A 27,651-nucleotide genomic window follows, 5' to 3' on the forward strand; every position below is an offset into this window, starting at 1 on the left:
TTTTATATTATATATATATATAAAATATAAAAAACATGTATAAAATACACTTTTATACATGTATGATTTATATTTATAAATAAATATTTAAAAAAGGGCTTTTATTATTAAAAGCCTTTCGTCACTTCCGTGTGTCGACATCGCGTAATGATTTTCGGTAGCTCGCCGCACTTTCGACAGATTTTAAATAGTACAACTTGATTATTGTGACGTTTCCAACATTTCCAAACTGTATTAGGATTCCTAATAGCACAGGTGCACAGTGTCACCCACTTTTCTTTGCTATAAACGGCACTTTCTTTTGATACGTATTTATATATCCTTCGACGAAAATACCAGCTTCAACCGTGAACTAGATTTACCCGGCTGGCCGGTGAGCTAACATGTGAGCAGTAATGTTTACCAGGTGTGCAGGCACATTTCATGCACGATGAAGAAGACAGGTAGCCTTTAATTTCACCGAAGAGAAAGGTTTACAGTATATTAACACCGTTTAAATCATAGATGTACTTTTCTGTTGATTTTTTTTTTTAGAAACAGTCTGACGTTAAAGCTGAAGTTTAGCATGTCCTCTGTCAGCCGCTGTCAGCACAGTTAGACTCAGTTCACAACAAAACGCAGCAGCTTGAGGTCCCCCAAAAAAAAAAATGTCTCCGTGTAAAAGGCTGCTTTACCTCGTGAAGCACAGGAACCTGTGGACGTGTGCTCGGAGAAATGTCACAACATGGTCAGCTGTTGGAGCTGCTTTCAATGCAAAACCTCTCAGGAGACTGGACATGTCCCAGAAAAACGTGGTTGGTGTTTTGTCTTTCATGTTTGTATGAAGTTACAACATTTCTCTACAGTGAAATACTTTGCCATGACATTACCTCTCTCTCTCTCTGTGTGTGTGTGTTGCAGGGTTTGTTTGGAGTGACAGAGTTGAGCTGTCCTGCAGGTTTCCAGGTGGTCACGAAGGCAGCTCTGAAGAACACAGAGCACCTGGTGCACAAAGCTCGTTCCTGTTGTCCAGGATCTGAGACAGTGGAGTCGTTTGACCAGCTGTCAGACGGTTTGTGTAAAGTGGCTGATCTGGTGAGTTCAATGTCCAAAATGTGTGAAAGCTTTGCAGCACAATTGGGCAGCTGTGTAGTTTGAGCTGTTGCTGTTTTTCAGTTTTCTATCAAGTTTAAGCGTCATAGGGGGATAGTTATAGCGAGTTTTCATTCAAGAAAAGGAAAGAGGTTTGCAGCGAACCGAGTATCAGTGTTGCGGATGTTTGAAGGAGACTCCAATCCACTTACGTAAAATAAACAGCACGTCTGTGAGGCTGAATCATGATAAATCACAAATGATCAGCCAAAAAGACACACAGGCTGATATGAGCGGGTATGAAAACTTTTACAGAACACAATGATAAATTGAGATAAATTAAACATGGCTCTTCTTTTTTTTAATACTCGTTAATGTTCACCGTTTCAGTGCTCTGATGTCAGTGTGGATGATTAACTGTCAAATATCTTGCCTCTTTGTCACAACTATAAAAAGTGTTCGGTAACTACATTTGAGAGATCGTTGCGAAAAATGTGATGTTATCTGTACTGTGCACACAGATTATATGCAAACAATATCAGCCCATGTATCGATATCGTAATTGTTTTTCCTCCTGATATCGGTATCGGCCCCCAAAAGTCCAGTGTCGGTCTGGCTCTTGTGACGGTGTGTGCTCGATTATCAAGAGATATTTTGATATGCGTGTTCGTCGGCTCGAAACCGACAAGAAACTGAAGTAGAGAAATTCTAAAGATTTGTTTGAGCTAATTTAGAAATAGTCACAGCACTTCTTAGTTTGTCCAGCAGGCGCCACTCACATGTTGATGTTTCAACTGTCCAGCTCAGGAAAAAAAAAAAACTATCAGTCTCTAAAATCCAACATCAGACTGGACTAATTATGATCCAGGTACATTTTCAACCAGAGAAGCTCATCGGCTCTAGCGGTGATTAATTTGTAGCAAAAGTGACCTTGTGACTCAAATTCTACATAATTCCTGCGTAATATCTTTGGTGTTTCTTCCCTCCTGAAATGTCCTGCTTATCATTTTTGCTACTTACTGTCATTATTAATTTAAGGTTTGATTATTCTCCTCATACGCAGGCAGACTTTGTAAAAGTTGCTCATCCAGATCCGGCGTTCCGGGAGGCGGCGGAGAAGACGTGCATCGAGATCGGCACAGTTGTGGAGAAGTAAGACTCAGTGTGTTCTGATCTCAGCTTTTACAAATGTTTTTCACCGCTGCACAACACCAACCATGTCCACAAAGTCTTTTAATATGCTGCTGACAACAACAACAACATAATGCACGTCATGAAACGGAGTTTCCTGTACGTTTCGGTTCCTTCGATGCCCTTCGCAGATGTTTATGTTTGCTCGCTGTATGTTTCAGACTGAACACCAATGTTGAGTTATGCAAGAGCCTCAAAAATCTGCTGGACAACCAGAATATTTTGTCTCAGCTGGACCCAGACACAAGGTAACTCTGCTGTGGAGGTCGTTGAGACGACTGTGTTTAAAGATGTGTTGTTTATCTCTCTCAACAATTATATCAATATCTAATGATGATCGCGTTTGCCTTTTGTAGGCGAGTGGCCGAGTTGTTCATGTTCGACTTTGAAATCAGTGGAATTCATCTGGATGACAAACTGGTGAGTTTGTGAGGTCACGTTAAACACACGGATGTGAAAATAGTTCTCACTGATATATAAAGACAATTTTAATAATGCCCTCCTGTACAGCGTAACATATTTACCGAGGTCTCTGCTCTTTTTCCCCCCACAGAGAAAAGAGGCTGTCGGTCTTCACGTGAAGCTGTTGGATCTGAACAACGAGTTTTTGGTCAGCTCTCACATGCCGAACAGGATCGCCAGGTCGGCGATTCCTGAGCATCTCCACCTGCACTTTGCAAGTGAAGGAAACTTCATACAAGTTGGGGGATTACATGCAGATTCCCCCGATGACCTGGTGTGTATTTATCCTGGGTCACTGGAACCCTTCTCACTTTGGCCAGCAGGTGGCGCCTTTACCATTTCACAGAGCATTAGACTGGCTTTAAGAGCAGGTTTAAGTTATTAGAAGCCTAATTGTGCTAATTGAAAATCAAATTCTCTGTCAAGACGTTAATAATCTTTTTGAAAATATTTCAGCAGGACTTTCTTTCAAAATCACAAATTCATTCATTTTCATGGAACTTTCTGACCCTGATGTTGTATCATTGTAGGAATATGATTTATTCATGTAAACCTATTTATTTTAAACTGACTACAAGCGACAGACATGTAAGAAAAAAATTGTGAAAATTAGAAATCGGTGTATTTCAGCAAAGCGGTCTACAGTTTAATAAATAAGGCATAATATTTGAAAATACACTCAAGAATAAAGTAATAATTGATGATCTGTATCTGATCAATCAAAGATCTCGCAATCTTTTCCCTCTAATGGTTTATCAATATATTGTTGAGTTTTTGTTGTTGCTGTTGCTCTACACCTTTACAGGCTTTTTTTTTTTTTTTTTTTTTTTTATCTGCTGAGTTTAAAATGTTTTGTGTACAATGACACTATATTGTATCATGAATTTTTCTCCGTCCTCTCTTCCACTCTGTAGGTGCGAGAGATTGCCTACAGGATTTACCTCTATCCCAACGCAGATCTGATGGACTGTCTGGAAGAGCTGCTGAAATGCAGATACAAACTGGCTAAACTGGTGGGCTACGAGTCGTACGGACACCGAGCCCTGAAGGGAACGATGGCCAAAACACCAGGTTAGTAAACATCTCAGTCAGTATAGTTATAATTAGTCAGTGCAAGTATTATATCATCGTTTGACGATTCACATTTCATTGTTTGAAAAATAACAGTTGGTAATAGTATAAACTTTAGAGGTTCAATACAAGCTGCAGAAATGAGTTTTTAAAGCTGCTTCGTTTGTGAAAGTTTTTGTCTGAGAGTTCACATACGGCACCTTTATCCTTATTTCCCTTTGCAGAGACAGTGATGAGCTTTCTTCAGCTGTTAACAGACAAGCTGTCAGACAGGTACGGTCTTCTCTTAAATGTTTTTGGCTAAAAAAGGCACTGATCCAATAGTCCGTTTTTATATCATGACATCATTTTTGTTGTATCTTGTGTTTCAGGACCGTTAAAGGCTCTTTTAAATCAATGGTTCCCTTTATAGTTAAACTGAAGTTGGTGGGACATTGAACACAGCATGATTCCCAAAGGCCTATATTACAAAAAAAAAAAAAGAGTGACACAGATTTATTTTAACTTGTGTATGATTTTAATTTAATCAGTTCTTGTCATGTTTCCACAAGTGAGTTACATTCAGGAGGCCTCTGGCTTTTAGTGTTCTTGTTTTTGTTCAAGTGTCTTCTGTGTGCCTGGGATTCCTCAAACAGTCCCAAAAATATGCAACTCAGGTGGACCAGGTGACTCTAAATTTCCCACAGGTATGACTGTGAGCCTGGCAGCCTGTCCAGGGTGTTTCCCTGCCTTCAGCCAAATGCATGCTGGGATAGGCTCTGCCCCCTGTTGACCCCGAGAGCAGAGATAGGCGGGTGAAGCCAGGAATGAATGCCTCCAGTCAATTAGCTCACAACTTGTTTGGTGTTTTTCTTTTTATCTCCAGAACGGCAAAAGACTTTAAGATGATGAGAGACATGAAGAAGAAGCTCAACCCTCGTAACTCTGTGAGGGAATTTTTTTTTGGAAACATGTTCTTTGCAACTACACAACACTAAATTCAGTGAACCCTGATATAAATATCACACAGTATTAATGTATAATGTACTATTACAGCGCTTCATTCTGTTTTAGATTGATTCATTTTGAACTGTTTGATATCACATACAAATAAAATACTGTGTACTGTTACAGAAGTTAATGCCCTGGGATCATCCGTTCCTCAGCGGTGTCTTGCGTGCTGAAAGGTGAGTATTTGGCTTTTAAGGAACTTATTTATTTTTCAGCCTGCTGTCATTTGATAAAGTCATCTTGATCTGTATCTTTGTGATGGTTTTTCGATTATTTGTAATTCCATATTGCAGCTTGGTTCTGATTGTTCTCGTGTCCCAGCTCATCCTCGGGTGTCACTTGTCACAAAAGCATGGGAGCTGTCAGGATGTTGTCTCTGACTGCGGTTCTGATTCAGGACAATATAATCTGGTCTAAACAACCTTTTCTCCTTAAATTTGTGGTTCTTCTATTGTTTGAGGCAGTGGTACTTTCGGGCAACTTTTGTGATGCTTGTGTGTTTGAAGCTGAGATCCAGAGCATTTTGCAGGTGAAATTTGATAAGTGTCTACGTTGCTGTGGTGAAAATGTTCCATGTGTAGTCCTATACAGGAGGACTACACATGTTGATTTTTCATCTTTATCACTGGCTGTGATGTGACGTGTTGTTGTGATGTTGTTCTTATTCCACCTGATGGCAGCCGGTGCTTCATGTGACTCTTCTTCTCATTAGCCCCTTTTCTACTCTCAGTACAGCCGCCACTCTACTCCACTCCAGTCATTTTTGATAGGTGGCACTTTTCTAGATTTCATTTTCCACTGCAGATCGAACCCTTATTGCAGTAAAATGAATGTAGCGAGGCTGCATGAAACTGTCATGATGTCATCTTCAACACACGCACATGAAAAAAGGAGAATATGAAGGGGATGCTGCTCTTTATTCTCAATATGTGGCTGTTTGTCACAGCAGGCTAAAGAAAACAAGACAAAAGACTGCTGAAAAAAACAGGAGTTGTCTGTGAATAAAAAAAAAATTGCTGTTAATTTAGCGTGGCCAAATAAATATGGCCGTTTTGTGCAGGATTTCCTGTTGCACTCACAGGGATTGTGACTATTCTTTCAGCAGAGTTTCACATCAGCTTTAAGTATCAGCTCAGCTCACATTGAAGTTCAACGGAGGTGATGCAAATAAAAGTGCCAGGTACGAGGCTCAAGCCACAACTTCACCCCAATGGAAAATCAAACAAAGCAAGTCCGGCTGAGCCGGTACTGACAGCGGAAAAGGTGCGAGTGAGATTTCGCTTTAGTTTCACCTTCAGATCACAAAAAATGCTGAGTGTCATGAAAACAATAACAGTGATAAGTATCTAATCATTTAAAATATAATGCTGTTTTTTAGCCCTAATATTTTTTACTTTTAGACAAGCACAATTTATGGCAATCTTCCAACAAGAGCTCTGCATAAAATTTGAGTTTTACAAAGATTATAATTTTAAAGAAATGTTTTGTCTACCCCGTTTAAATGCAAAAGGAGGTCAGAAATACCTGTCTGAATATTATATTGCAGTCCACCACCACTAACCATAACCCCAGTGCTAACATGGCATTTTGACAGTGTCAAACAGAACATTGTGAAAGTAGAGTTTTTGGCAGAACAGTTATATTGAGTCGCATTAACTTGTGCAGGAGAAATAGTCAATTAGTACATTAGCTGATCAGTTGTAAGTCAGCTTACGTTGCAGAAATGTTAACCATTTGCTGGGTCAAAAATGAGAGCCGTTTCTGTTTGATAACAACTGGAAAAAGGAGAAATCTGACAGTCAGACGAGACAATAAATCAACACGTTATTCTATAAAAATAAATTGTTGCTGAACTTGACAGCTGCTTTTCATGTTGTAACAGTTCAGACCTGCTTTGTTGTTAATTGTATGACTTTATTAGATCAAGTTAAGCTGTCAGTGAAAATAAGGGTAGAGAGTGATGGAGGTTTCCAGGCCATGTTGGGACGCTGTGATTTATCCTCTTGCTCAAACAGTGATCATCTTTAGCACTCAGCAACTCAGTCTCAGAAATTCAAGCTGCAATAAGTTTAATTGTTATGAGGACCACTCTGTGTTTTCAACTTCTTACAGATTTCTGTTTTTAACGAACTGCACGGTTCCTTTCCAACTCTCACCAGAGACTAGTGACACTGGGCCAAATGCTCTGATTTGAAGTAAATGTTCATTGCAGACATTATAGATTCCTCAAGTGTCCTTTGGATTTAAGTGCTAACTAAAATGCGTGCGTGCGTGAGTGTGTGTGTGTTACCATGTGTTGGTGAGGCCTTCTGAGGAGGAGTGGGTCTGTTAGATTCTCCTCTTCTCACCTGTGCTGCCACTCTGTCAGCAAAGGAAGGTCCTAGTCTTCCTCTGTTTGTGGTTTTTGGTTCTGCTAGTTGGCAGAAGAGCCCTAAAAACTGAGATACAGTCTGATTGCATTAAAAAGCAGCTTCTGTTCCCGCAATATATATACACGCACGCACGCCACACATATTATTTTGTCTTCGTGAGGACATTCATTAACATAATGCATTCCCTGGCCATACAGATACGCTAACACACACATAGACCCACAAAGACTCCCCTTTAGTCACAATCCTGTGCCTTTTCTCTCAATCACACTTCTTTTCTTTTTATCTTCCATCAGTAACCGTTTGAATTGGAGATTGTTCAAACCATACTGAAGTGAGGTATAAAGTGTGTGCATGCATGGTGAACAGAGCCGTGCTCAGCAGCAGTCTGTTATTCATCACTGATAAGACGTGGTGTTCGAGCTGAACAGCAGGTTTGTTTTGGTGGTCTTTATTTAAGACGCCTTAAAGACAGCATGAATGGATTTATGTTCAGTGTGGGTGGCCTCAGGAGAGCCCACCAACCCTGAGCTCTGCTGCTGACCAGTTGCGATTACGTATAACGGCCAGGGGGTTGTTTAATCCAGACTGCTCAGTAACCTACTGCTCAGTAACCTGCAGCCCACCAAAGACAGACATATGGCCTGATTGAAACAGGGTGGGCTTTGTCATTCTTTCTTTATCTGGCCTTTACAATTGATTGAAAGTACCATAGTTCTGTAACAACAAGGGCCTTTTGTAACATTAGAGTTTATGTAGATGGGAAACATATTAGCACAACATACTAAAGAAAGATATAATAACCAGTATTTGTTTGTACACACATATAAAATAAACATGCGATACAGCCATTCATCCATTATCTAATACCCGCTTTATTCTGAACAGGGTCACGTGGGGATCCCAGCTGACTATTAGATACACCCTGAATGGATCGCCAGTCCATCACAGGGTCAACACAGAAAGACAGACAGACGACAGACTACCATTCACACTCATATTTACACCTACTGGCAATTTAGAATCACAAACTAATCTAACATGCATGTCTGTGGACGGTGGGAGGAGGCTGGAGTACCCGAGAAAACCCACACAGGCACTGGGAGAACATGAAAACTCCACACGGATAAGAACCCGGCTGAGGTTTGAACCCAGAACCGACTTGCTGAACCGCTTTTTTCAAGGAAAAGATTTAAATAGAAAGCCCTGGTAGAAAAGTACAACCTCAGCAGAACCTGCTGATGACTTTCTCATACTAGATAAATATCAGTGACCTCGTTGTCTGTTGGAGGATCAAGATGCTGAAGATTTAAAATGGCTGCTTCTTTCATCTTTGAATTCTGGTTTGTCTTTTGGTCATTACAGGTTCAACATCGAGCCCAGCCTGTACAGTCCCTACTTTTCTTTGGGTGCCTGTATGGAGGGTTTGAACAACCTCTTCTCTCAGCTGTATGGCGTCACCCTCATGTCTGAACCTCCCAGCGCTGGAGAGGTGTGGAGCGAGGACGTCCGCAAATTGGTACATCGTTTTAAAAGTGCAAAACGTCTTTGACTGTGTTGGTTCTTTGTGCTCATGAAGAGTCAGGGCCTTTTTTTGAGTAACTGAATTTTGGTTTATGTCCTCCTTTAGACCAAAGGGTGTGTTTTTAACGTACGATGATATCTGTGTGTCTCCAGGCTGTGGTGCACGAGACAGAGGGATTACTGGGACATATCTACTGTGACTTTTTCCACAGGCCAGATAAACCTCATCAGGTACGTAAATGTATACACACACACACAGGACCTACTGATTTTTTTTACTTTTTTTTTTTTTTTTTACAATGTCTGTTTATTTCCTTCTTTATTTTGCTGTTGGTTTTATCTGCTGTTTTTCTTCATTCAGATTAAAGGTCCAATATTCTTTCTTGAAAAAGCAAAATAAAAGCCAGTGATATTTGTGCTTGTGCTATTTTCCTAGATATATCAGCCATTTTTTAAATCTATTTCATCCCTCACTACTGTCATCCTGGCCTCACTGCTTCCTTTTCCTCCTATCCCGTCCCAGGACTGTCACTTCACTATCCGTGGCGGCCGTTGGTGCCAGGAGACGGGCCAGTACCAGCTGCCGGTTGTGGTGCTGATGCTGAGCCTGCCACACCCCACCAAGAGCGCCCCCACCCTGCTCACTCCTGGCATGATGGAGAACCTCTTCCACGAGATGGGACACGCCATGCACTCCATGCTGGGACGCACTCGCTACCAGCATGTGACAGGTGTGAGGACACACACCCACTGAACATAATGGAAACTGTTACCACGTGCAGCTTAAAAGCTTAACTTGAATATAGGTCTACCTTTGAAAGTAAGACGTTGCAATGGAGCCAGGATTGCTTGACAGAGGATTTAGTGAAGTAATAACAACCCACCAATGTGGGAGGTGATCGATGTTTGACATTTAATGAGCTCTGTATCTGAAAATTAACTGTTACACAGTTCAAATGTCACAAGCTATAATTGCATTGTTTCATACAGAGCTATAGGTTATTTAATACGGTGAGCTTCATTGAAAATGGACCATAAATCCGATTAAGCCCTCATGACAGATTTAGAGGATACTTGGCTACCAACGCTGTCATTTGACACCGTTTGACTTGTCAGAGAAAGTTGATGGATACCTTAGCTAGTAATTCAAGATCCTAAATGTATTTATTTTAGCCTAATAACAGTATCTATTAAACTCCACTAGAGGCTGTTTTATGAGTGGACACCATGTTTATACCTGTTTGGACATGTGCTACTCAGATATGTGTATGACAGTTGCATAATCAGTAACATAATCTTCATAAACACCTTTTTTCACAATTGCTTTTCTATCAAAGGTTATTCTAGTCAGTTTTTCTAGTAAATATAAGCACATGATCAAAATAGACTATAGTAATACTGACTTTAGTCAGTCTAGTAAGTGGCTGTTGTGCATCGGCCCTCAAAGGAAGAATGAAGTCATTAATAACCACCTTTGTTTTAATGTCTACTGTCTGTCCTCTAGGAACCAGATGTGCGACAGATTTTGCTGAAGTTCCCTCCATCCTCATGGAGTACTTTGCCACAGACTTTCGAGTCATCAGCCAGTTTGCACGCCATTATGAAACTGGACAGGTAAAACCAAACATGAAGGCAGATTTGTGCTAACAAAGCATTGCTGGATGGCAGGAGAGGAATATTTTCTGGTACATCATCACGATGAAAACAATAATTTACTGACAGGTTTACTGTGTCTGCGTCATTGTCTCTTCAGCCTCTGCCTGAGAGTATGGTGGCTCGTCTGTGTGAGTCGAAAAAGGTTTGTGGAGCTGCAGACACCCAGCTGCAGGTAAAGTTACCAACCTCTATAAATACATTCAGATTCATCCGTCACTTTTTAAAGAACACACGCACGCAGGACCACACAGTTTGTGATGTCTGTTTTTATGGAAGTCCAGCGGATGTTCACGAGGAGTTCTGTTGCCTCCCTCTCTTAAAAGCTAAGGAGCAGAAGAAAGACGAAGATTTGATGTGATAGTGAACAGATGTAGTGAAGGAGAGATGTTGAAATGTTGCCTTATCCCTGGTACTTAAAGTGGATATGAAAGTCTGTTATTTTTGACCTGATGTTTATGAATCCACTTCTTGAACAGTAACCTGCTGTCTGTCTTAGATTTAGTCTTCAATGTATCAGCACAAAATGCAGTTTTGTGCTCTGCCCAACTCCACGACTGCAGTTTAAATTGTTCCTTCCTCTCTTTTGTTAAGCATGTATGCCTGACTGTTTTTCTTGATCTTCTTGTGCAGATTTTCTATGCAGTCTTGGACCAGATCTACCACAGCAAACCTCACAACCGCTCCACCACAGACATCCTGAAGGACATGCAGCAGAAGTTCTACGGCTTGCCTTATACGGCCAACACGGTACATCCCATCCGCCTTCGTGCTCATTCACACAATGTCTGTTTTCTTTTCAGAAGCTGGTCTTTGAAACCCTTTAGATCAATTGCAGTCTTGGTGGTTGATGATAGTTTGGGGTTCCCTGAAGACTCTCGTCTCACTGCACAGTTGATCACAGCACAGAAAACAACACAACTTTGATTTAACTTTCTACTCCCTTTCTCTTTGCTTCCTCTCTGTTGTTATATCTTTCAGCCAGGCACAGCAGCTTTTAAAAGATTAAAGCTTTTTTTAAGCCCTGCTAAAATAACAAAGCAGAGGTACTCTTTAAATGAGCTCTCCCAGGAGGAAATATTTGGAACTCTTCCTCGCAGCCCTTTAATGAAAAAAGGTGCTCTATTTCCCTGACTTTTGCAGCTGTGGGCGAGGGGATGAGGCCAGGAGGCAGAAGGGAATCAAACACTGTCATAATTTAGCCAGCATTTACTCTGGGCTATAATTATGTGGAGTGCCGTCAGGAATAGAGATTACTGAACTGCTGCATATTCTCCCCAAACATCGGTGTCCCACGCCAGCGCTTCTCCTCCCACTCTTCTGCTTGTGCCTCGCTTTGTAGCTCCCTCTCCAGAGATGGTGGTTTATGTTATATAGTTTCCCACTGTCACAGTCATTTCTCTTCAGCTTTTCAAAACACACTGAGAGCTCTAACAGACACTTTGTCTGCGTGCACACAGCCAACCACAGCAAGATCGCTTTTCTCAGTGGAACTGAGGGTGATTGTGGTGCTTGAGCGCACTGCACGTTGGATCGGAGTGAAAACAGACATCTTTAGGTCTTTAAATGACAGACTTGAACTTGTCTCTTTTTTATATCCACCCTCTGATTCTGTCTCTCTCTGACTGCCCTCATGGAAACACAGCTCAGGAAAAGTTTCCACAGTAGAGTGAACATTTGAGATGCTAATATGTTATGGAGAGACACAGATTATAAACATTAGGGTGATGCTGACATGTGTATAGTTTATAGAGCAGGGCTATCGGTTCCCTCTGTGTACAGAGCAAGAGGATCAGCTGTGAGTAACACAGACCACATGCTCACCCTTGAGCCGAAGATAATATTTGGAAATAAATGGCAGAAATTGAGTCGTTCTGCTTGCCGTGTTGACATTCCTCTAATCGTCGGTTCTTGGCTTTAACGCTCAGTGACCAAGTGTTTGTTCCTCTTTTCAATGAGGATCCTAACTTTAAAGTTTAATACACGACCGCCCATGTTGTTCCACATTCTCCTGTAAGAATGTGAAGTCTCACCTTGGCACCATGAACAAAATCCGAGTTTAGTTTGGAAAGAACAAAAAAATGTATTTTATCGCACATGCAAGAGCAACTGAGTAAAAAGCCCGAGCTTACTTTGTGTCCTTTGTATGTAAGGATCAAAAGGATATCTTGCTGACATGTGACCCACTTACACTCTCTTAGAAAAGTCGACATTAATCATTTGATGTGAGGCAAAGGGATTGAAATCAAAGAGAGGCTTGGAAGTCAGAAAATCATTTTCGTGACACGTTGTGATGGGTACTTAAAGCACCTCCTCAAAGAAGGAGACATCACAACGAACGGCTCCTCAGTCGCTGCTGACAAAATGTATAAACCACTTTAGGAATACGGTTAAATCAAAGAACCTTCACATTGAAGGATGGTCACAATGGTTCAAAACAACTTTGTGTTTTTTGGTCACTTTTTTTTTTTTTTTCCAACATCTCACATTTATTCTTTTCCATTTTCCATTTTATATAAATCAGTCTCTAAACAGCTAAAACAGACTTCTAGCCCACATGACCGAAGCTGCTCCGTCACTACTGTGGTGCTGCTGACAAATCGAGCTCAGCCAACTTTCTCTGTGAGCCAGGACTCCTCTCAGGAGGGCTTTTTACTCTTATTAAAGTCGCTACAGGCCAGACGAGTCTCATCAAGTCGACACTTTGGAGCTGAAGTATTTTTAATACAGTTGGATGACCCAGACTGGATGAGACTGCAGAGCTCCTCCACCACAGTGCAGATGAGCATTTTAAGCTTTCAAACAGCTATATTAGAGTCATTCACTTACTTCATTTTTATATAATTTCTTTTTTTTTTTATGAAAAGTTACGTCATACAAATTAGGTGGTTTTTTTGTTCTGTTTTTTAATGGACTTTTAACAGTACGTTAAAGATGATAGCACAAATCAGTTTTTATTAAAATTAAATCATGATGATAACAAGGATTCATTGTGACTGATTTTGAGGATTTGTATAATACTATGTTGATTGTACAGTTCCTTATAAAGTTATGTACTCTGGTCTTCATTGATAATCTCATTTTCTGTGGGACCTGTATGACTGAAGCTCTTATAGTAGATGTTTTTAGATTAACAATAGATCATATGAGTGTTTAATGTTAAAGGCTCGTTTGTAATAATTAACTTTTTGCAGCTGAGTGGTCCAAACTTGGAATCGATTGTTTTTATCATCCTAATGAACCTGGGCTTTTTGGCCTTGTAAATGTCTGTCTTGACATAAGATGCCAATGCTTCTGTACTTTCCTGCCACCAGTGATGTGTCTGTTCATACTGGGGACACTGGAGAGAGAGGCTCTTTTTTTTTAGCTGTTCGGATTGGATTGGGAGCGTTCCGCTTAATCTGAAGGAGAGTCACTTCACTCATTCAACGGTGGCCTTTTGTTTCTGTTTTGCTGCATCAGGTTTGTCGTGCCACTACTTTTAGTTCTAGCAGAGTTTTTTTACACGACAAAAAAAATGCGTTTTTACTGGCAAATCTTACCTGTGCAGGCATCTCCAAAGAAAATGTGACAGCTTGCGTTACTGTCATGACTCCAAAGAACTACTAGCACATAGTGTATTCTCCATTTCATGATTAATCATTATTCACAAAAACAAATGTCCCTGTAATCCCCAAGGACAATCAAATTTACCAACATTTTCTCTGTCGTTTAGGGAGCACAGCCAAAGTCATTGTGGCAATTTTTTTTCTGAACTCCTACATTCCCTCATTTTACCTTTTGCAGTCCCTCTGATCTTTAGTGAAAGAATGAGCTGCGTGATAATTTCAGCTGTGGCTGCTCAGCTACAAGTCTCTAACATTGGAGCTAGAAAGAAACAAGAGGCGGTAGTTTACTGAACTGGGCTAAACTAATTGATCTTGTGGATCAGTGTGAATGTTACAAAAGCCTGAATGTGAGGAGGTACAAAAGTAGTTCAGAAAAATCTTCCCTCTGGGCACATGACAAGTCATTTGCAAGCAACCGTAGCCTTTCGTTGTCTGCATCCTTTGATTCAGATTATTATTTCCCTTTCAGTTGGAGTGTAAATCATTTCCATGTTTAAAGTGAACTTGTTTTTAATACAGAGGTGTAGTCCGGCATCTGCAGTCTGTTATGGTTTTGTTAACTGTGGCAGCTGCCATCTTTTCTAACAGGCTGATGTCTGAGTGTTTGCCAGCTGAATTCCCCAGAGTCCCCGTTCGCAGAGATCATAAAAGAGCTCGTCTTTATAGATACGTTGAAGGGACCCCGCAGGCGACGACAGAGGAGAAGAGAGGAGAGCGGGGCTTTCTACCATTTAGGAATTTCCATGTTTTGTCCTTTTATAGGGGACCTGGCAGGTTGTGATTTAATGTTTTGTTATAGACATTTGTCAGAGGAAACCTGCATTTATCTCTAATATAACGATATCAAAAAAGACAGAGGCGGCTTAAAGGAGTAAGAGTGTTTGGTTTGTGTGTCAGCAGACCTTTAATAGTTTTTCCATTTCAGTTTAATTAAAGTATCAAAAATAAAACTGGAACAATGTTGATACTTAAAATATTGACGCTCTTTTTGTTTAGTTTTGTATTTTCAATTTATGGAGATGTTGTCATGTTGAGATACAGTTTTAGTTTCAGCTGTAGTCAACAGCTTCAGCCGCACTTTGTGTCTTTTATAAGAGTCGTTAGCCGCCGTCATGGAACAGCTTCTCTCAACAGGTTTTACAAGCAGAAACTTTTAAGGCTGTGATGTCACTCCGCAGCACTTCTCACACAACGTGTCTAAGAAATCCATTACTTTTTCATTTTATCAAAACTATTTCAAAGCTTCAAGTTATAATGTGTTTTTCTGTATTTGGTAACCAGAGTTCTGCTGTCTCTTCTCTCCACTGTGAGTTTATTCTATCATATCCAGTATGTTGATACTTATTTTAAACTGGCCTGTCTTTTCACTGTGATGAATTTTTTATTTCCTGTTTAGGCGTGGCAGCTGAGATTCAGCCACCTGATCGGTTATGGAGCCAAGTACTACTCCTACCTCATGTCTCGGGCCGTGGCCTCCATGGTGTGGAAACAGTGCTTCGTTCAGGATCCTTTAAACAGGTGAGACAGAAGCTCATGGTTAAACATGTAATGATAAACTCTTAAATGTAGTATGAAGCGCATAAAGCATGGGCAGAAATGGAAGAGAAAAATTCTTACAGAAGGCCCTCATATCAGAGGGAACTGTTGTTCAACTTCATTATCTAAGACTTTAGCTGAGTCAGCTTAATTTAATTTGACACAATGAGTTAAAATGGATCCTTCTTATAAGCAGGACTATTTTACATACCTTTAACTGCAACACTGGCACAGACAATGTTTTCTAATGTGAAAGGCTTACATATTACCTATTTTCATTTTGGGACTATTAAAAACTCTTAAAACAACCTCTGAGCAATGGTTTCAAAGCCTTTTCCTGTTTATGATAGAGAATTGCAAGAGTGTCCCATAGTTTACCTATTTTAAAATATACTTCTCTGTAATGTGGAGACTAAAATGACCTCCAAAAACCTCCAGCTGACTTAAGGTTGCTGTTACAATGCAAGCCAAGAACCTAATCTGTAATTTAAGTGTTGAGTTGAAGGGCTGATTTCTGCCTCTGTTCTTGGAGATGTCTTTGTTCACTGAAATCTTTTTACAGTTTGGAAAATCACTCATTTGGCTCCTGCACGTCGTTTTCATAGATTTTTTTTTTTTTTTTTTAAAAAGAAGTTTCGATGAACTCATAGTTTTCAGTTTAGTGCTGAGTGAGACCTGCTTCACATTTGCAGCGCTGAGACAAATGCCTCCCGACAGGTCGCCTTCTCTGGATACTGTTCAGGTCTCTGCCGCCTGATATTGAACGTGACATTAATATGAAACTCACACCCTCTTGGCAGGTGTCTGCAGTGATTCACAGGCACACTGGCATCCACATCACAAGATCCTCCCTTATCGCGAGTGTTTGCTCCTGGACAAAGCACAAAGGCTTTGTTTTGGAAAACAGACCCTCTACCGTATCTCCATTGAGCCGAGCCCTGCAGCGTCCTCCCTCTGCCTCTCATTTCTGTCCTTTTCTTTTCCTCTTCTGTCGGTCCTTCTTCCCTTTCGCTCTGAGATTGTTTTAGTTCCACCTGCAGCCGTCAGATCTCTGTTTCCTGTCACCTGTCTGCTGTGAACAGGCATCTTAGGAGACTTGGCCCTGGGCTCCAAGTGGCAGCGGCGGTGGTGGAGGAGCTGACAGAGTATGAGGAGCTGACAGGGAGAATACAGGTGTCTGTAACCTTATCTCTCTCTCTCTCTCTCTCTCCTCTGTGTCTGTCTTTCCCTTCGTCTCTTTGTTAGGGACATGGGCGAGCGTTACCGTCGAGAGATGTTGGCCCACGGAGGAGCCAAGGAGCCCATGCTGATGGTGGAAGGCAAGTTCAACCTTCTTGTCATAAATGACTGAAAGAATCTTTCCATGTTTACTCCCTAAAGTCTGTGAAACACTTCAGACTTACACCTTCAGGCCTCATTTCTCTGATCACTTTACCCTCCAGCCTCCAGGGACTCATTCGCACAGGACGCACCCCGGGGAGATTTTAATGTTTAGTTTTAGGATTCCCCAAGTTCATCTCCAGGTTTCCTTCAGATTAGGAATTAAAGTGTCAGTCCATTAACGTCCTGCAGCATGAGTAACATAAGGTGTGTCTTATTATTGCAACATGGTGCTACTGAATTAGTTTTGACATGCTGGACAGCCTGGAGGGTCAACGGCTCCTGGGTTTGTTGTTTTGTCTCCTCTTATATGAAGCAAAAAAACATCTTTAAAAAGACTTGGGAGCAGAAGCAGTTTTTTCAGGTGTTCACAGCTGCCACTGTTGTAGTTTGAGCCACTCTTGTCTGTGAGCTTACACACACACACACACACACACACACACACACACACACACACACACACACACACACACACACACACACACACACACACACACACACACACACACACACACACACACACACACACACACACACACACACACCTCCCAAGGTTTCTGATCTGTGTTTACAGGAGCTTTGTCGGCCCAGAGACAAAGAAGAGTCCTGCTGTAGCATAAAATGTCAAGTCAGCTCAACTCTGTTGCAGCCGTTCATGCTAGTCTTTTCTTATATGAAAAATCTTGACTAAAAAAAAGATAATCTCACTTAGATGGCAGTATGGATCGTGTTGCTTTTTGTGCACAAACGCAATCAAAAAAAGGGAGAGGCTGAACTTATGGATCAAAAGATGGAGCGCCTTGATGCATTAAGTTGTATATTAATAACAGAATTGATGTAACTTATTAACACTTTAAGCAGACAAGTTCAAAATGATACCAGATATGTACACAAAAACTAGCATGTTGGTAAGGAAAATCTTTGCTTGTTGGCTTAAATATGAGGAAACTAAACTGCAAGGCACATTCATTGTGCATAAGTATGCATATTAATGAGCCAAAACATTATTTTTAAACCTATGTTAGCACAGTGAGCATAAATGTTCTGTTGTCTTGGAGATCCTGGCAGGACATACAGCAAACCACGTGCCTCAGACCTCACTGTGCTTTGTGTATACTGCTGATTGGCAAGTGTTAGCATGCTATCACCCTAAACCAGGAGTCTTCAACATTTTTCAGGCCAAGGACCCCCAAACTGATAAGAGATGGAGCAGGGACCCCCTACTATATATATATATATTGTATAAAATTGTGTTTTATATTAAACTGGAGGAGTGCAGGAGGCTTGGAGGGACAGGTCCAGGCTAGTCTCGCGCTGTGAGTGAACCGGTGCCCAGCTTGAGAGCTCCTGCGTGTCGCTGAATGTGCGCATTTCTGACTGAAAGACAACATCTTCTGCCTCCATTCATCCATTTGCTATAATATGTTGGATTCATGTTAATGTGTATTTAAAGACATTTAAATTTGTGGGGAAAAAATTGGGGAAAATAAAAAAATTGTCTAATCAACCAAAAATTTCACGGACCCCCTGCAGTACCTCCGCGGACCCCCTGTTGAAGACCTCTGCCCCTAAGCTAACGTGGTGATCATGGTCAACAACATACCTGCATAACGTCGTTTGGGTTTTCCTTTTTCTAACTTTGTGACTATCAAACTGCATTTAATCAGGTTGTATCATTTTAGCAGAAGCTCCAGTTTATCTTTCGTCTTTAGCCTACTTCCGGCTGTTGCCTTTTTCCCCTTCCTCCTCCGTCCCTCTCTCCTCCCCTCCTTGCCGCCTGTCTGGACAGGACAACAGAAGAAGAGGTGAGAAGAGAGAGAGACAGAGAGTGGGTAGTAATATCAGATGACATTTGTGAGTGTACTGTAAATCTCTCCCTCAGGGTCGCCCCCCTCCCGTCTCCGTCGGATTGTCCCTCTGACAGCTCCAACCACGGCTGCACCCAGCCTCTGAAATTACAACCACCAACAGATCAGATCCTTGTTATAAGATCTACTGTCCAATTAACTGTTGTTGAACTGACAGTATTTGCCTTTATGGGTCTCTTTGAAGTGAATGCTACTCTAATTATAGGCCGAAGCCCTGTGTGCAGAATAGTTATCACGGTCTAGTGATCCCTCTGGCTATATTTCCTGGCCATAAGTCATTGTAGAGGCAAGGCTCTCAAAATATGTGCACTGGGAATAATGCTCAGCCAAAATAATGTAATTTTCTGACAGAAACTCCAGATCAGATTAAAAGAGACGAGAACTGGCTATACAATAGATCCAGTCTCACAGTCTTGGCAGTGTCCCACCGTTCAGGTTTTAGTCCAGTTCCAGTCTTTGCACCTGCATTTACGATACTCATCTAAAAAAACATTTCTTTTTTTTATATCCTAATAAAATGTATTCCATGTCTGGAGAAATGCTTAAACTCAAGCAAAAGCTCTCCACATTTGTAAAGAAGCCTCATTCAGCCACCTCAGCGCTTTAATGGTGTTATAATTTACCCTTAACATCGTGAAAGCTGAAGTCCGAAATCAGTGCATGTGCTGAAACATTTAGCTTTTCACCGCTCTGCTTTGAGAGGTTGAGCAGTTCATAGCAACCATCCTAAATTCCTATTGGGGAATGGAAAAGGATCAGGAGTGAATTATAAGGGCCCTTTTATGTCTAAAGCAGTATTTAGGCCAACAGATACCAAAAGACTAGAGGAAGGACACAGAATCCAGATCAAACCTTTTACACACAATCCTTTCAAACAAAGACCCTTGTAAATGGAGGTGTGTAACATTTCCCTGTTATCCCCTTTGCTGAGGTGGTAGAGGGGGCACGAGGGCACACGGGGAACCGGAGCAGACCTGGCGAGGCCAATCAGAGACCAGCCTTTATCTAGATGCCTCCCTGCCCACTACTAGATGTTTCCCAGGGAAGCTGGTGTTGAAATGTAAACCCAGGTATTAAATCCAGCGCAGCAGCATCACGACAGAGTGAGTGAGTCATAGAGAAGGGTGTGAGAGGGAAGAAAAAGTAGAGAAAGGGAAGCAGAGAGTGAAAGGTGATCGACTGGCTGAACTGAACTTGGGGTCCTGCTACAGAGAGGGCTTTCATGGCCCAGACTGTTCCCACAGCCTCGACCGCCCAGCACAGAAAATGGACCTCCTTGGGCCCCGTAGCCGAGTCTCAGGACCCTGTTTGGTCTTTGTGACCGAACAGTTCTTATGACTGCTTGTATGTCACTAATAAACCACCGGAGCACAGGGTGCCGTACAGTCCCACAGCACTTCTCTGACAATGATGTATAGTTTTGTCTGAACTTGAGGAGGGGGGTGGATAAACTTCACAGCTCAGAGGTAAAGCTGTGAAATAATTCATCTACATCCAGTACTTGAACGCAGACATGATTTGTGATCAGTAAAATCTATAACTCAACGACATGCCAACACTGTTCTGAATCCCATTCATCGAGCACTTGACTTCCTAACTTGGTCTTGATCTATTTTTACATCATGCCTCGAGGAATTTATTTATACACTTTTCTTCTTTAAGATGCAAATCTAATGTGGAGGATCATATATATGATGTATGATGTGATAGCTCACGTTCGTAATGAAAGACAAACGTCCACTTTTGTGCTTCAAAGGTGGACAATAAAGAAAAGTTGTGATAAAAAGGATCTTTTAGTCCACCCTAGAGGGCAGATATACAAGTTTGTTTTTTTTTTTTTTTAATTGTCTTATAGTAGTTCACCTTACTCTATTTTCCTGATTTTGCCTTTTGTTCTTTTTGATTCATTCTCTGCTGGTATGTTGGGATGTTTTGATCCCAATAATTAGAAATCAGTTAATATAATCCAGTTACACAGTTTATGCAATCATTAGTTTGTCTCTGTGTTTTTTTATCAAGCAGCCTATAGGTCTACTGTGACTCATTCAAGGCCCTCCCGGGGGGTCCTGGACCACTGTTATAACCAAATAAAATTTAAAAAAAAATGTATTTAAATAAAGTAACTACCTAACCTAACCTAATATTGGACTAATTGAAGTTTTGACTAAATAATGGTGATACACTAAAAGTTAAAGGATGATCATAGTTATTACAGTTCACCCTGTGGGGGGCAGAGATAGCTGCATAAAGGTACAGGGAACCATTCGCGTGTTTGTTATTCATCAAACAGATGATGAGATACTTCACAGCTTGAATACAAATTTTGGCCTGCAACTAGCAGCGAGGGAGATCACCAGAGTCGGTAGGATTCATCCTCTGGGAACCGTGAAGGTCAACATTTCATGGCCGGTCATATAATAGTTGTTGAGACATTTTAGTCTGGAATAATGTGGCCGATTAACTACCAAACCAACATTACAGTCGCACCTCTTGCATGGCTAAAAATAATCTCTTTGCATAAACATTTATAAAATACGGTTAAATTCAAAGTTAAAAATCTGTAAATAGATGAAGTTGTATTTATCTGATTTATGCCATTTTATATTAACTAACTGCGTGTGCATATTTGTAAGGGACATTTCTTACATTTGGAGGTTGATTTACTGAGTTTTGAAGGGTTTCTCCTCAATAACGTTGCAAGTTCTTTTCTTTCTTTTTTTTTTCTTTTGTAAAGGCGCTTATTCAACAAAGAGTCTCCCAGCGCGATGTTTGTCATCACCCTTGTCTTGCTTGCTTTCTGGGCCTGCCTTAAGTGTGGTTTGTAGAAGAAGCTTCCTGAACTTCAAAGGTGTAATTACAGAGGCAGTGAGCCTCCAGGTCTGACAGAGGGAACTGCTTTTCACACCTTGACATGTTTCAAATAGTCACGAGCAGCAGCTGAACCACTACTGAAGCAACCACAAATCTGTTTTGAAATGCGGGCTCATAAAATCTCCTCTGATTTAAGTAATTTACATTAAATGAATATTGTGTCATCCGCATACAGGAAATATGACACCACAGAGGAGGTGAGGCTGAGGCTCGTTACTGCGTGCTGCAGTTCGTTCACATTTTAAATGCGCAAATGTGGCGGACTGCTGCTCCCTCCAAGTTAGAAGGGGGTGTAAGTGGCCTATAAAAGCAACCAATTAAATCATGAAAGAACAGAGCACAGCCAAGCCCAGGGGACTGGGATCAATCGCTCTCATAAAACAGCTAGTTTCTGATTGGTAAGGACACTTTTCAACAACGGTGATTAGTGCTTGCACGCAGGTATAAATAGAAGTGCCTGCTACGCATACTTTCAGGCAGGGAATTAAGAAATGTACAGGCTTTTTTTCAGACGGTACAGCGTTGTGGGAAAAGCTGTACTAAAGATGTTCCTCTCTGTCTTGTGCATTTAAGTTTCGATCAGCGTTAACTTGTGCCCATTTTCAAAATAGAAATAGTTTCACGAGTTACTTTACAAAAAAAGAATGGTAGCGCTGTCAGTTCAGAGAAATGTAGATCGTCAGATAGTTTAGTCCCGATTTCTTTATCCGTGGCAGTAAATTTCTTTCTAGGCGGTAACTCACAGCAGCAGCTGCATCATGGACTTTAATTCTGGTCCCCAGAGCTGTCATTAAAGACTCAGAGCTGCTAGCCAGCCACAGAGGTCATCATCTCCCACCACCCGCTAGGTAAATAAACAAAATGTTTCATTGCATGCGGTGTATGTAGTCATGTCAATGTTAAAGCTCTGTTTATTTTATCGCAAGGTTGATACACGTGTAATAGGAGAAAAACATCAGGATGTAAAGTTCCAGCTTCTTTGTGGATCAGATGGCTGTAAACAGTAATGATTTTTGCTGTTCACTTGGATTTGGATTTTTAGTAATATTGTGACTTGATCTGGTGACATAAGCTGAAATGCCAATTGCTTCGTTGCACTGTTAATTAACAAAGCTTTGTCTATGTGTCAGTAGGAACCCCTCCGTGCTTGTTTAGTGTTGCAGAGCAGCTGAGGCTGTGGAAGTTGAGCTAAAGAAGTGGGTCAGTGATTTGAATGTTCCCACACCAGCTTCCACAAATTGGGTAGGGAAAGACACTGAGTGGTGCACTTCCCTCACTCAGCAAGCACTTCTGAAGTACCCTTGAGCAAGCTACTCAACCGCCAGTTGCCCCAATGAGGCTCCAGTTTGTTACGTGTCTTTTAACACCTGCTGTTTTACCCAAACTCTGTCGGCCAAGTTGGCAAACGGTGCAGGCCCAGAGACGACTGTAACGGGTAGAAGCCCTGCTCCTCAATGGTCGCGTCAGTGCTATTATGAATGGAAATGGAAACTCTTAAATCAGAGATGACTCACACGGCAAAGTCTCCATCCTCAGGCTTTCCCAACAATGGACACAAAGCGCAGCCTATGTTTAGTTTGGCTCTGTTTTTTCCTCACTGCTTAGCCAAGAGTGAATGCACAGTTCTGCCCGCTGTGACGCTATCAGGCGTGCAGAGCGACTCGTACGGTATCGAGAGCTGATTGGCCTGTGTGAATCTGCAGAGTACATTTCAGCCGTCCTGTTGAGTGGGTTCGCCCAGAACCTTCTAACCAACTACAACTGCAACGATTAGTTGATTAATTGCTGAGAGAATCTGGAACTATTTTGATAATCAGTGAATAATTTCAGTAATTGTTCAAGCAAAAATCTCAAATATTCTCTGATTTCAGTTTCTCACACTTTCTTCTTTTTTTTTTTCCCACATATGACAATAAATTGAATATAATTAAATTTTGGACTTTGGAACGAAGTAAAGGCGTCGCCACGGCCTCTTTAGAAACCACGAACTGTATTTTTTTTTTTTTTTTTTATTTTCAAGCGGCAACCGCCGACTCTTCCTCCAATGGCTACTTGAGGCTGGTTCCAAGAGCAAGTCAATCCGCCTCGGCTCCACCCAAACACCGTCGCTCTGGCCACGGCCGTGCCCCCGTGCCGGCGGTAGCCGTAGACGGAGGAAGTATGTTTTCGGGTTGTCCGTATCTCAAAAATTGCCTTTGGGGAATTTCTTCGAACTTGGCAAAAGATTCACATGGTGCTAACCATGAGCTAATAAGATTTCGGGGGTTGAAGGTCAAGCTCAAGGTCACCGTCACCTCACATTAACCGACGCTCGTGAATGCGATATTTCAGGAATGTCTCGAGGGGATTTCTTCAAATTTTGTCACAAATGCTCACAATGCTCAAAAATGAACTGATAAGATTCCGTTGACTCTGTGGGAACAATTTACTTGTGTTTTGCAGTTAATTCTAAAGCAGCGCATCCATTTTCTCTTCAAGCCGGTCAGCTTGATTTGACTTTGTCGTTGGGTTTTGGCTGACTCAGCCCCTCCTCCTCGTGTGTATCTCTAAAAGCAGCTTCTGCGATCAGATACTCCTCCACGGTGTTGTTATGACTCTGAGGTTATCTGTGCATTCCTCTCAAACTCTCCCAGGGATCAGGGCTGAGAAAAGACTCACTCCTCGCTTCTTATTGTTCTGCCACTCGTCGTCTACCGTAAACGGCGTGCGAGACCAAAGTGCTGACACCGCAGGTTGTTTGTGGTGAGAAGCCAGATGGGGAGCTCCCTGACAAACCTCTTTCACAGTTGTACCTTTTTTCACCTTTAACTCGGTTTCTCCCTCTCTTCTTGCCTTCCTGCCTCCTCCTCCTCCTCCTCCTCCTCCCCCTCCTCTCCCTTCGCCTCTCATCACTCTGGTCATGTTAACTTTGCTTGTTTAACACCACACTAACCTGTGGCAGGCGAGGCTCCAGACATCAGATCCCCCTGTGAATACACAGTCAGGAAATTACATCTATTAGAGAAAGTGGCAGTGATGCTGCAGACAGCGTATGGAGAGTTCAGATCAGTAGCCCACAGCTCTGTCTGCACACACACTCTAAAAATCAACCAAGTAAACAAGCGTCATGTCAGAACATGCGCCTGTTTCTTTGTTACATTTGTGCTGCATATTGGAGTTATGAGATGACAGTCTTTCTGTCGTAGAGGCTAAATAATATATTTGCATTTTAGTTATTACATTTTATTTATTGCCTTTTTTTTTTTTTGTCTGGTTAAGTTGCTTGTTAAAGGAGAAAACTAAAAAAATAGCTTTGTCTCTATGAGCATGTTAGCATTTCGCTCCAGGCCTCTCTGTGCCCAAGTCCAGCCTCAAAGAGTCACGAGTTTGGACACAGAAACTAAAATTGAATCCTTTTCATGTGAATTTGAGTTGCAGTAATTTATGTTGTCAGTGCAGTTTTTCTCTGAATAGGAGTTCTGTGACTCTGCATTCGATTGCTCTTCCCCAAAGACCAGGATGTGTGAAATATAAACTTAAACTGAATTTAAATGTTGAGAACTGAATGTAGACCGAGATTTTTCACGAGGATCGAATTAATAACATTATATACAGTTTCAAATTAGATTTCAAACTAAAAAAAATTCAACTCGGGATCTTTCGATTCCGTGTTTTTTCAAAGCAATTATTAAGGTGAAATTGTACCAATTCACATCCAATTTTCAATCCAAGTATTTAAGTTGAATTTCTGCCCAAACACTAGCAGCTGTGGGTTCCTGGTCATGTTTCTCCTGTCATAATGGATGCTTGTAATATACTGTAGACTGAGATATCCTGTACAGGAATATTGGACTGAATGCAGCGCCTTTCACTTGAGATACTGTGATGTCGAATGGAAGGGAATTCAGGGTTTAAATTACAATACTCCAGCCCTTCTCCATTACTAATCTGATTTGAGATGTAACTTGATAAGTTGGCCTCAATACCCTCTATCAACATCTATTAATGCAGCTTGAGCTGTCCGCAGCGTTTAAGATAGCAGTGGTCACAGCAAAAACATCCCTCAGCTCTGTAATTAGGGCTAACATTTATGGTTGGGAATCATCGCTTTCATGTGGCTGCCTCGTTCCCAGGGATCCAAGGGCCTCGCGGTTGCAGTGTCTTAAGGACCCCTGTGTGTTGGTATCATCTTGTAGCCAAGGGGCAGGGTGCGACTGGTGGGAAAGAGGAGATGATAATCCCTTCTCTGGTGCTCTCATGCGAGGCCGGGCCAAACCTGCGCTCAGTTTCAGCCTGCTGAGTCAGTTTCAGGGTGGCAGCAGCAGCAAGGACTGTGTGCGTGTGCGCGTGCGCGTGCGCGCGCATGTGTGTGTCCCGTCCGTGTCCGTCCATATCTTGACGTGTGTCCTGTATGTTCAGGATCGCTGTGTGAAACTCTTTGCGTCTCCGTTCATGCGTGCCTGTGCAGACATGCTGGTGTGTGTGTGCGTGTGTGTGTGTGTGTTTGCGCGCACGCTCTAGTGGAGGTGACCCATGCAGGAAGGAGGGGGAGGGGGAGAGTGCCTATTTACATTGGCAGCTACACAAGGGGAAATGAACTGACTTCAAAGCGGGCGTGCAGCTGAATTGTAGAGCGAGCAGAGGGAGTCCTCTACGCCTGATCTGGCAGACAGGCTCTCCAAACACACCGACGTTCCCAGGGCCGCAGTCATATTTGCTCCACGACACTAGTCACATTCTAGTGTAACGAGATGTGAGGTCAGTATCACCCCTGTAAAAGGCACACTGCACATTTTTTTGGGAGTTTGGTTTAAAGCAGAAACGGAAGATGTTGCGGTGGATGGTACCACACGTCTGAGGCCTGTTGAAGATGTTCAACAACAACAAAAAAAAGCTGTTTTTCTGTGCTCGTTTCCTTTCCGGTCACTTCTTTTCAGTCGAGGGAGGACGGACCGAGGTTGCAGTTTGAAAAATAAAAAGTGCCAAACACCATCTTGAATAATTGGATTAATAAATTAATCATTTTTTGGTCCAAGACATGGCAATATTCTTATATTTTCACTTTAAAATACAAATTGGAGCGTAATAATGCACTGACTAAACCCATGAATTCACAAATGTTGAAAATCAAACAGAAAATGCATCATGCTGGCGTGGAACAAATCAAAAGTCACATCGTAAGTCACCAGCGTGTGTCCATTAACTTATTTCAACTTAACCTGCAATAAGAAAAAGAACTGCACTTGCTTTAATGGATTTCTTGAAAGAAAAAAAAGCAACTTTTTCTGCCATGTTTTTACAGCCACTGCAGTGATTTCATGTTCAAAATATTTGAATGTTCGGAGAAGCTGTACTTTCCTGTTAGAATGAGGTGGAATGGAGTGATGGAAAATAGAAAAGCAGCTCATCCCAGCGCCTTGCCAGAGCTTTTTCCATGCAGAAGACAAACACATTGATACCGATTGCTCTGTTTTTCTGCGACAGGCATGCTGCAGAGACGGCCCACCATCGAAGACTTTGTGGATGCGCTGGTGTCTGAGCTCAACCCAAACTTTGAGACCTTCATCATGGACTCTGAAAGTTGAAAGCTATTTTATTTTTTTATTTTTATTTTGGGGGGTGGGGGGAGGGGCTCCACGGAAACAGACTTTACAAGAGTGAGGACACACAGATGCTGGATGAAGACGTGGCATCATAGTTCTTCAGCATCTTTACTTTGTCTATAAATTAATTGTAAACATCTTTTATATTGCTGGTCTGTCTTAAAGTCACATTGACTTATTTAATATATTTGTCTTGTTCTCCTGTGAGCATAATTTAATATGGTAAGAATTAAAGAGGTGAAAACTCCTAACGATCTCCACATTGATTGTTGCAGACTTTTCCAATGCTCTGGACTCCCCCGTGTCACCATTCATTAGATTTCAACAGATTTAACACTTAACTAGTGCCTGCTCACACACTGTTCATTTAATGATGACGGTTTTTTTTTTTTTCACCTTCTCGCTTTATTCTAATTGATCATAAGAATCTTCTCTGTAATGTAACTTCTGCCTAAAAATGTTCCAAACCTCA

General features: G+C 41.6%; 1 protein-coding gene across 2 annotated transcripts; it reads left to right on the forward strand.

The window, feature by feature from the left end:
* Positions 1–378: 378 nt before the first annotated feature.
* LOC138627561 (mitochondrial intermediate peptidase-like) lies at positions 379–27,651 on the forward strand. 2 transcript variants are annotated; one of them, XM_069710020.1, is made up of 19 exons: positions 379–794; positions 901–1,074; positions 2,135–2,223; positions 2,424–2,510; positions 2,619–2,682; positions 2,816–2,998; positions 3,639–3,795; positions 4,020–4,068; positions 4,661–4,721; positions 4,909–4,961; positions 8,523–8,676; positions 8,835–8,912; positions 9,205–9,412; positions 10,186–10,295; positions 10,435–10,509; positions 10,968–11,084; positions 15,339–15,460; positions 16,724–16,797; positions 27,061–27,651. In XM_069710020.1, exons 1-19 carry the CDS (start codon positions 648–650, stop codon positions 27,159–27,161), a joined length of 2,103 nt encoding a protein of 700 aa, XP_069566121.1. In that variant the 5' UTR covers positions 379–647; the 3' UTR covers positions 27,162–27,651. The 2 variants fall into 2 exon arrangements, with proteins under 2 accessions (XP_069566121.1, XP_069566201.1); XM_069710100.1 differs by having other exon boundaries at positions 4,912–4,961.

The sequence above is a fragment of the Brachyistius frenatus genome, unplaced genomic scaffold (assembly GCF_029030835.1).
Source record: "Brachyistius frenatus isolate BFR_SWC_R1_liver_20210118 unplaced genomic scaffold, ASM2903083v1 Contig_1, whole genome shotgun sequence".
NCBI classification, from domain to species: Eukaryota; Metazoa; Chordata; class Actinopteri; family Embiotocidae; genus Brachyistius; species Brachyistius frenatus.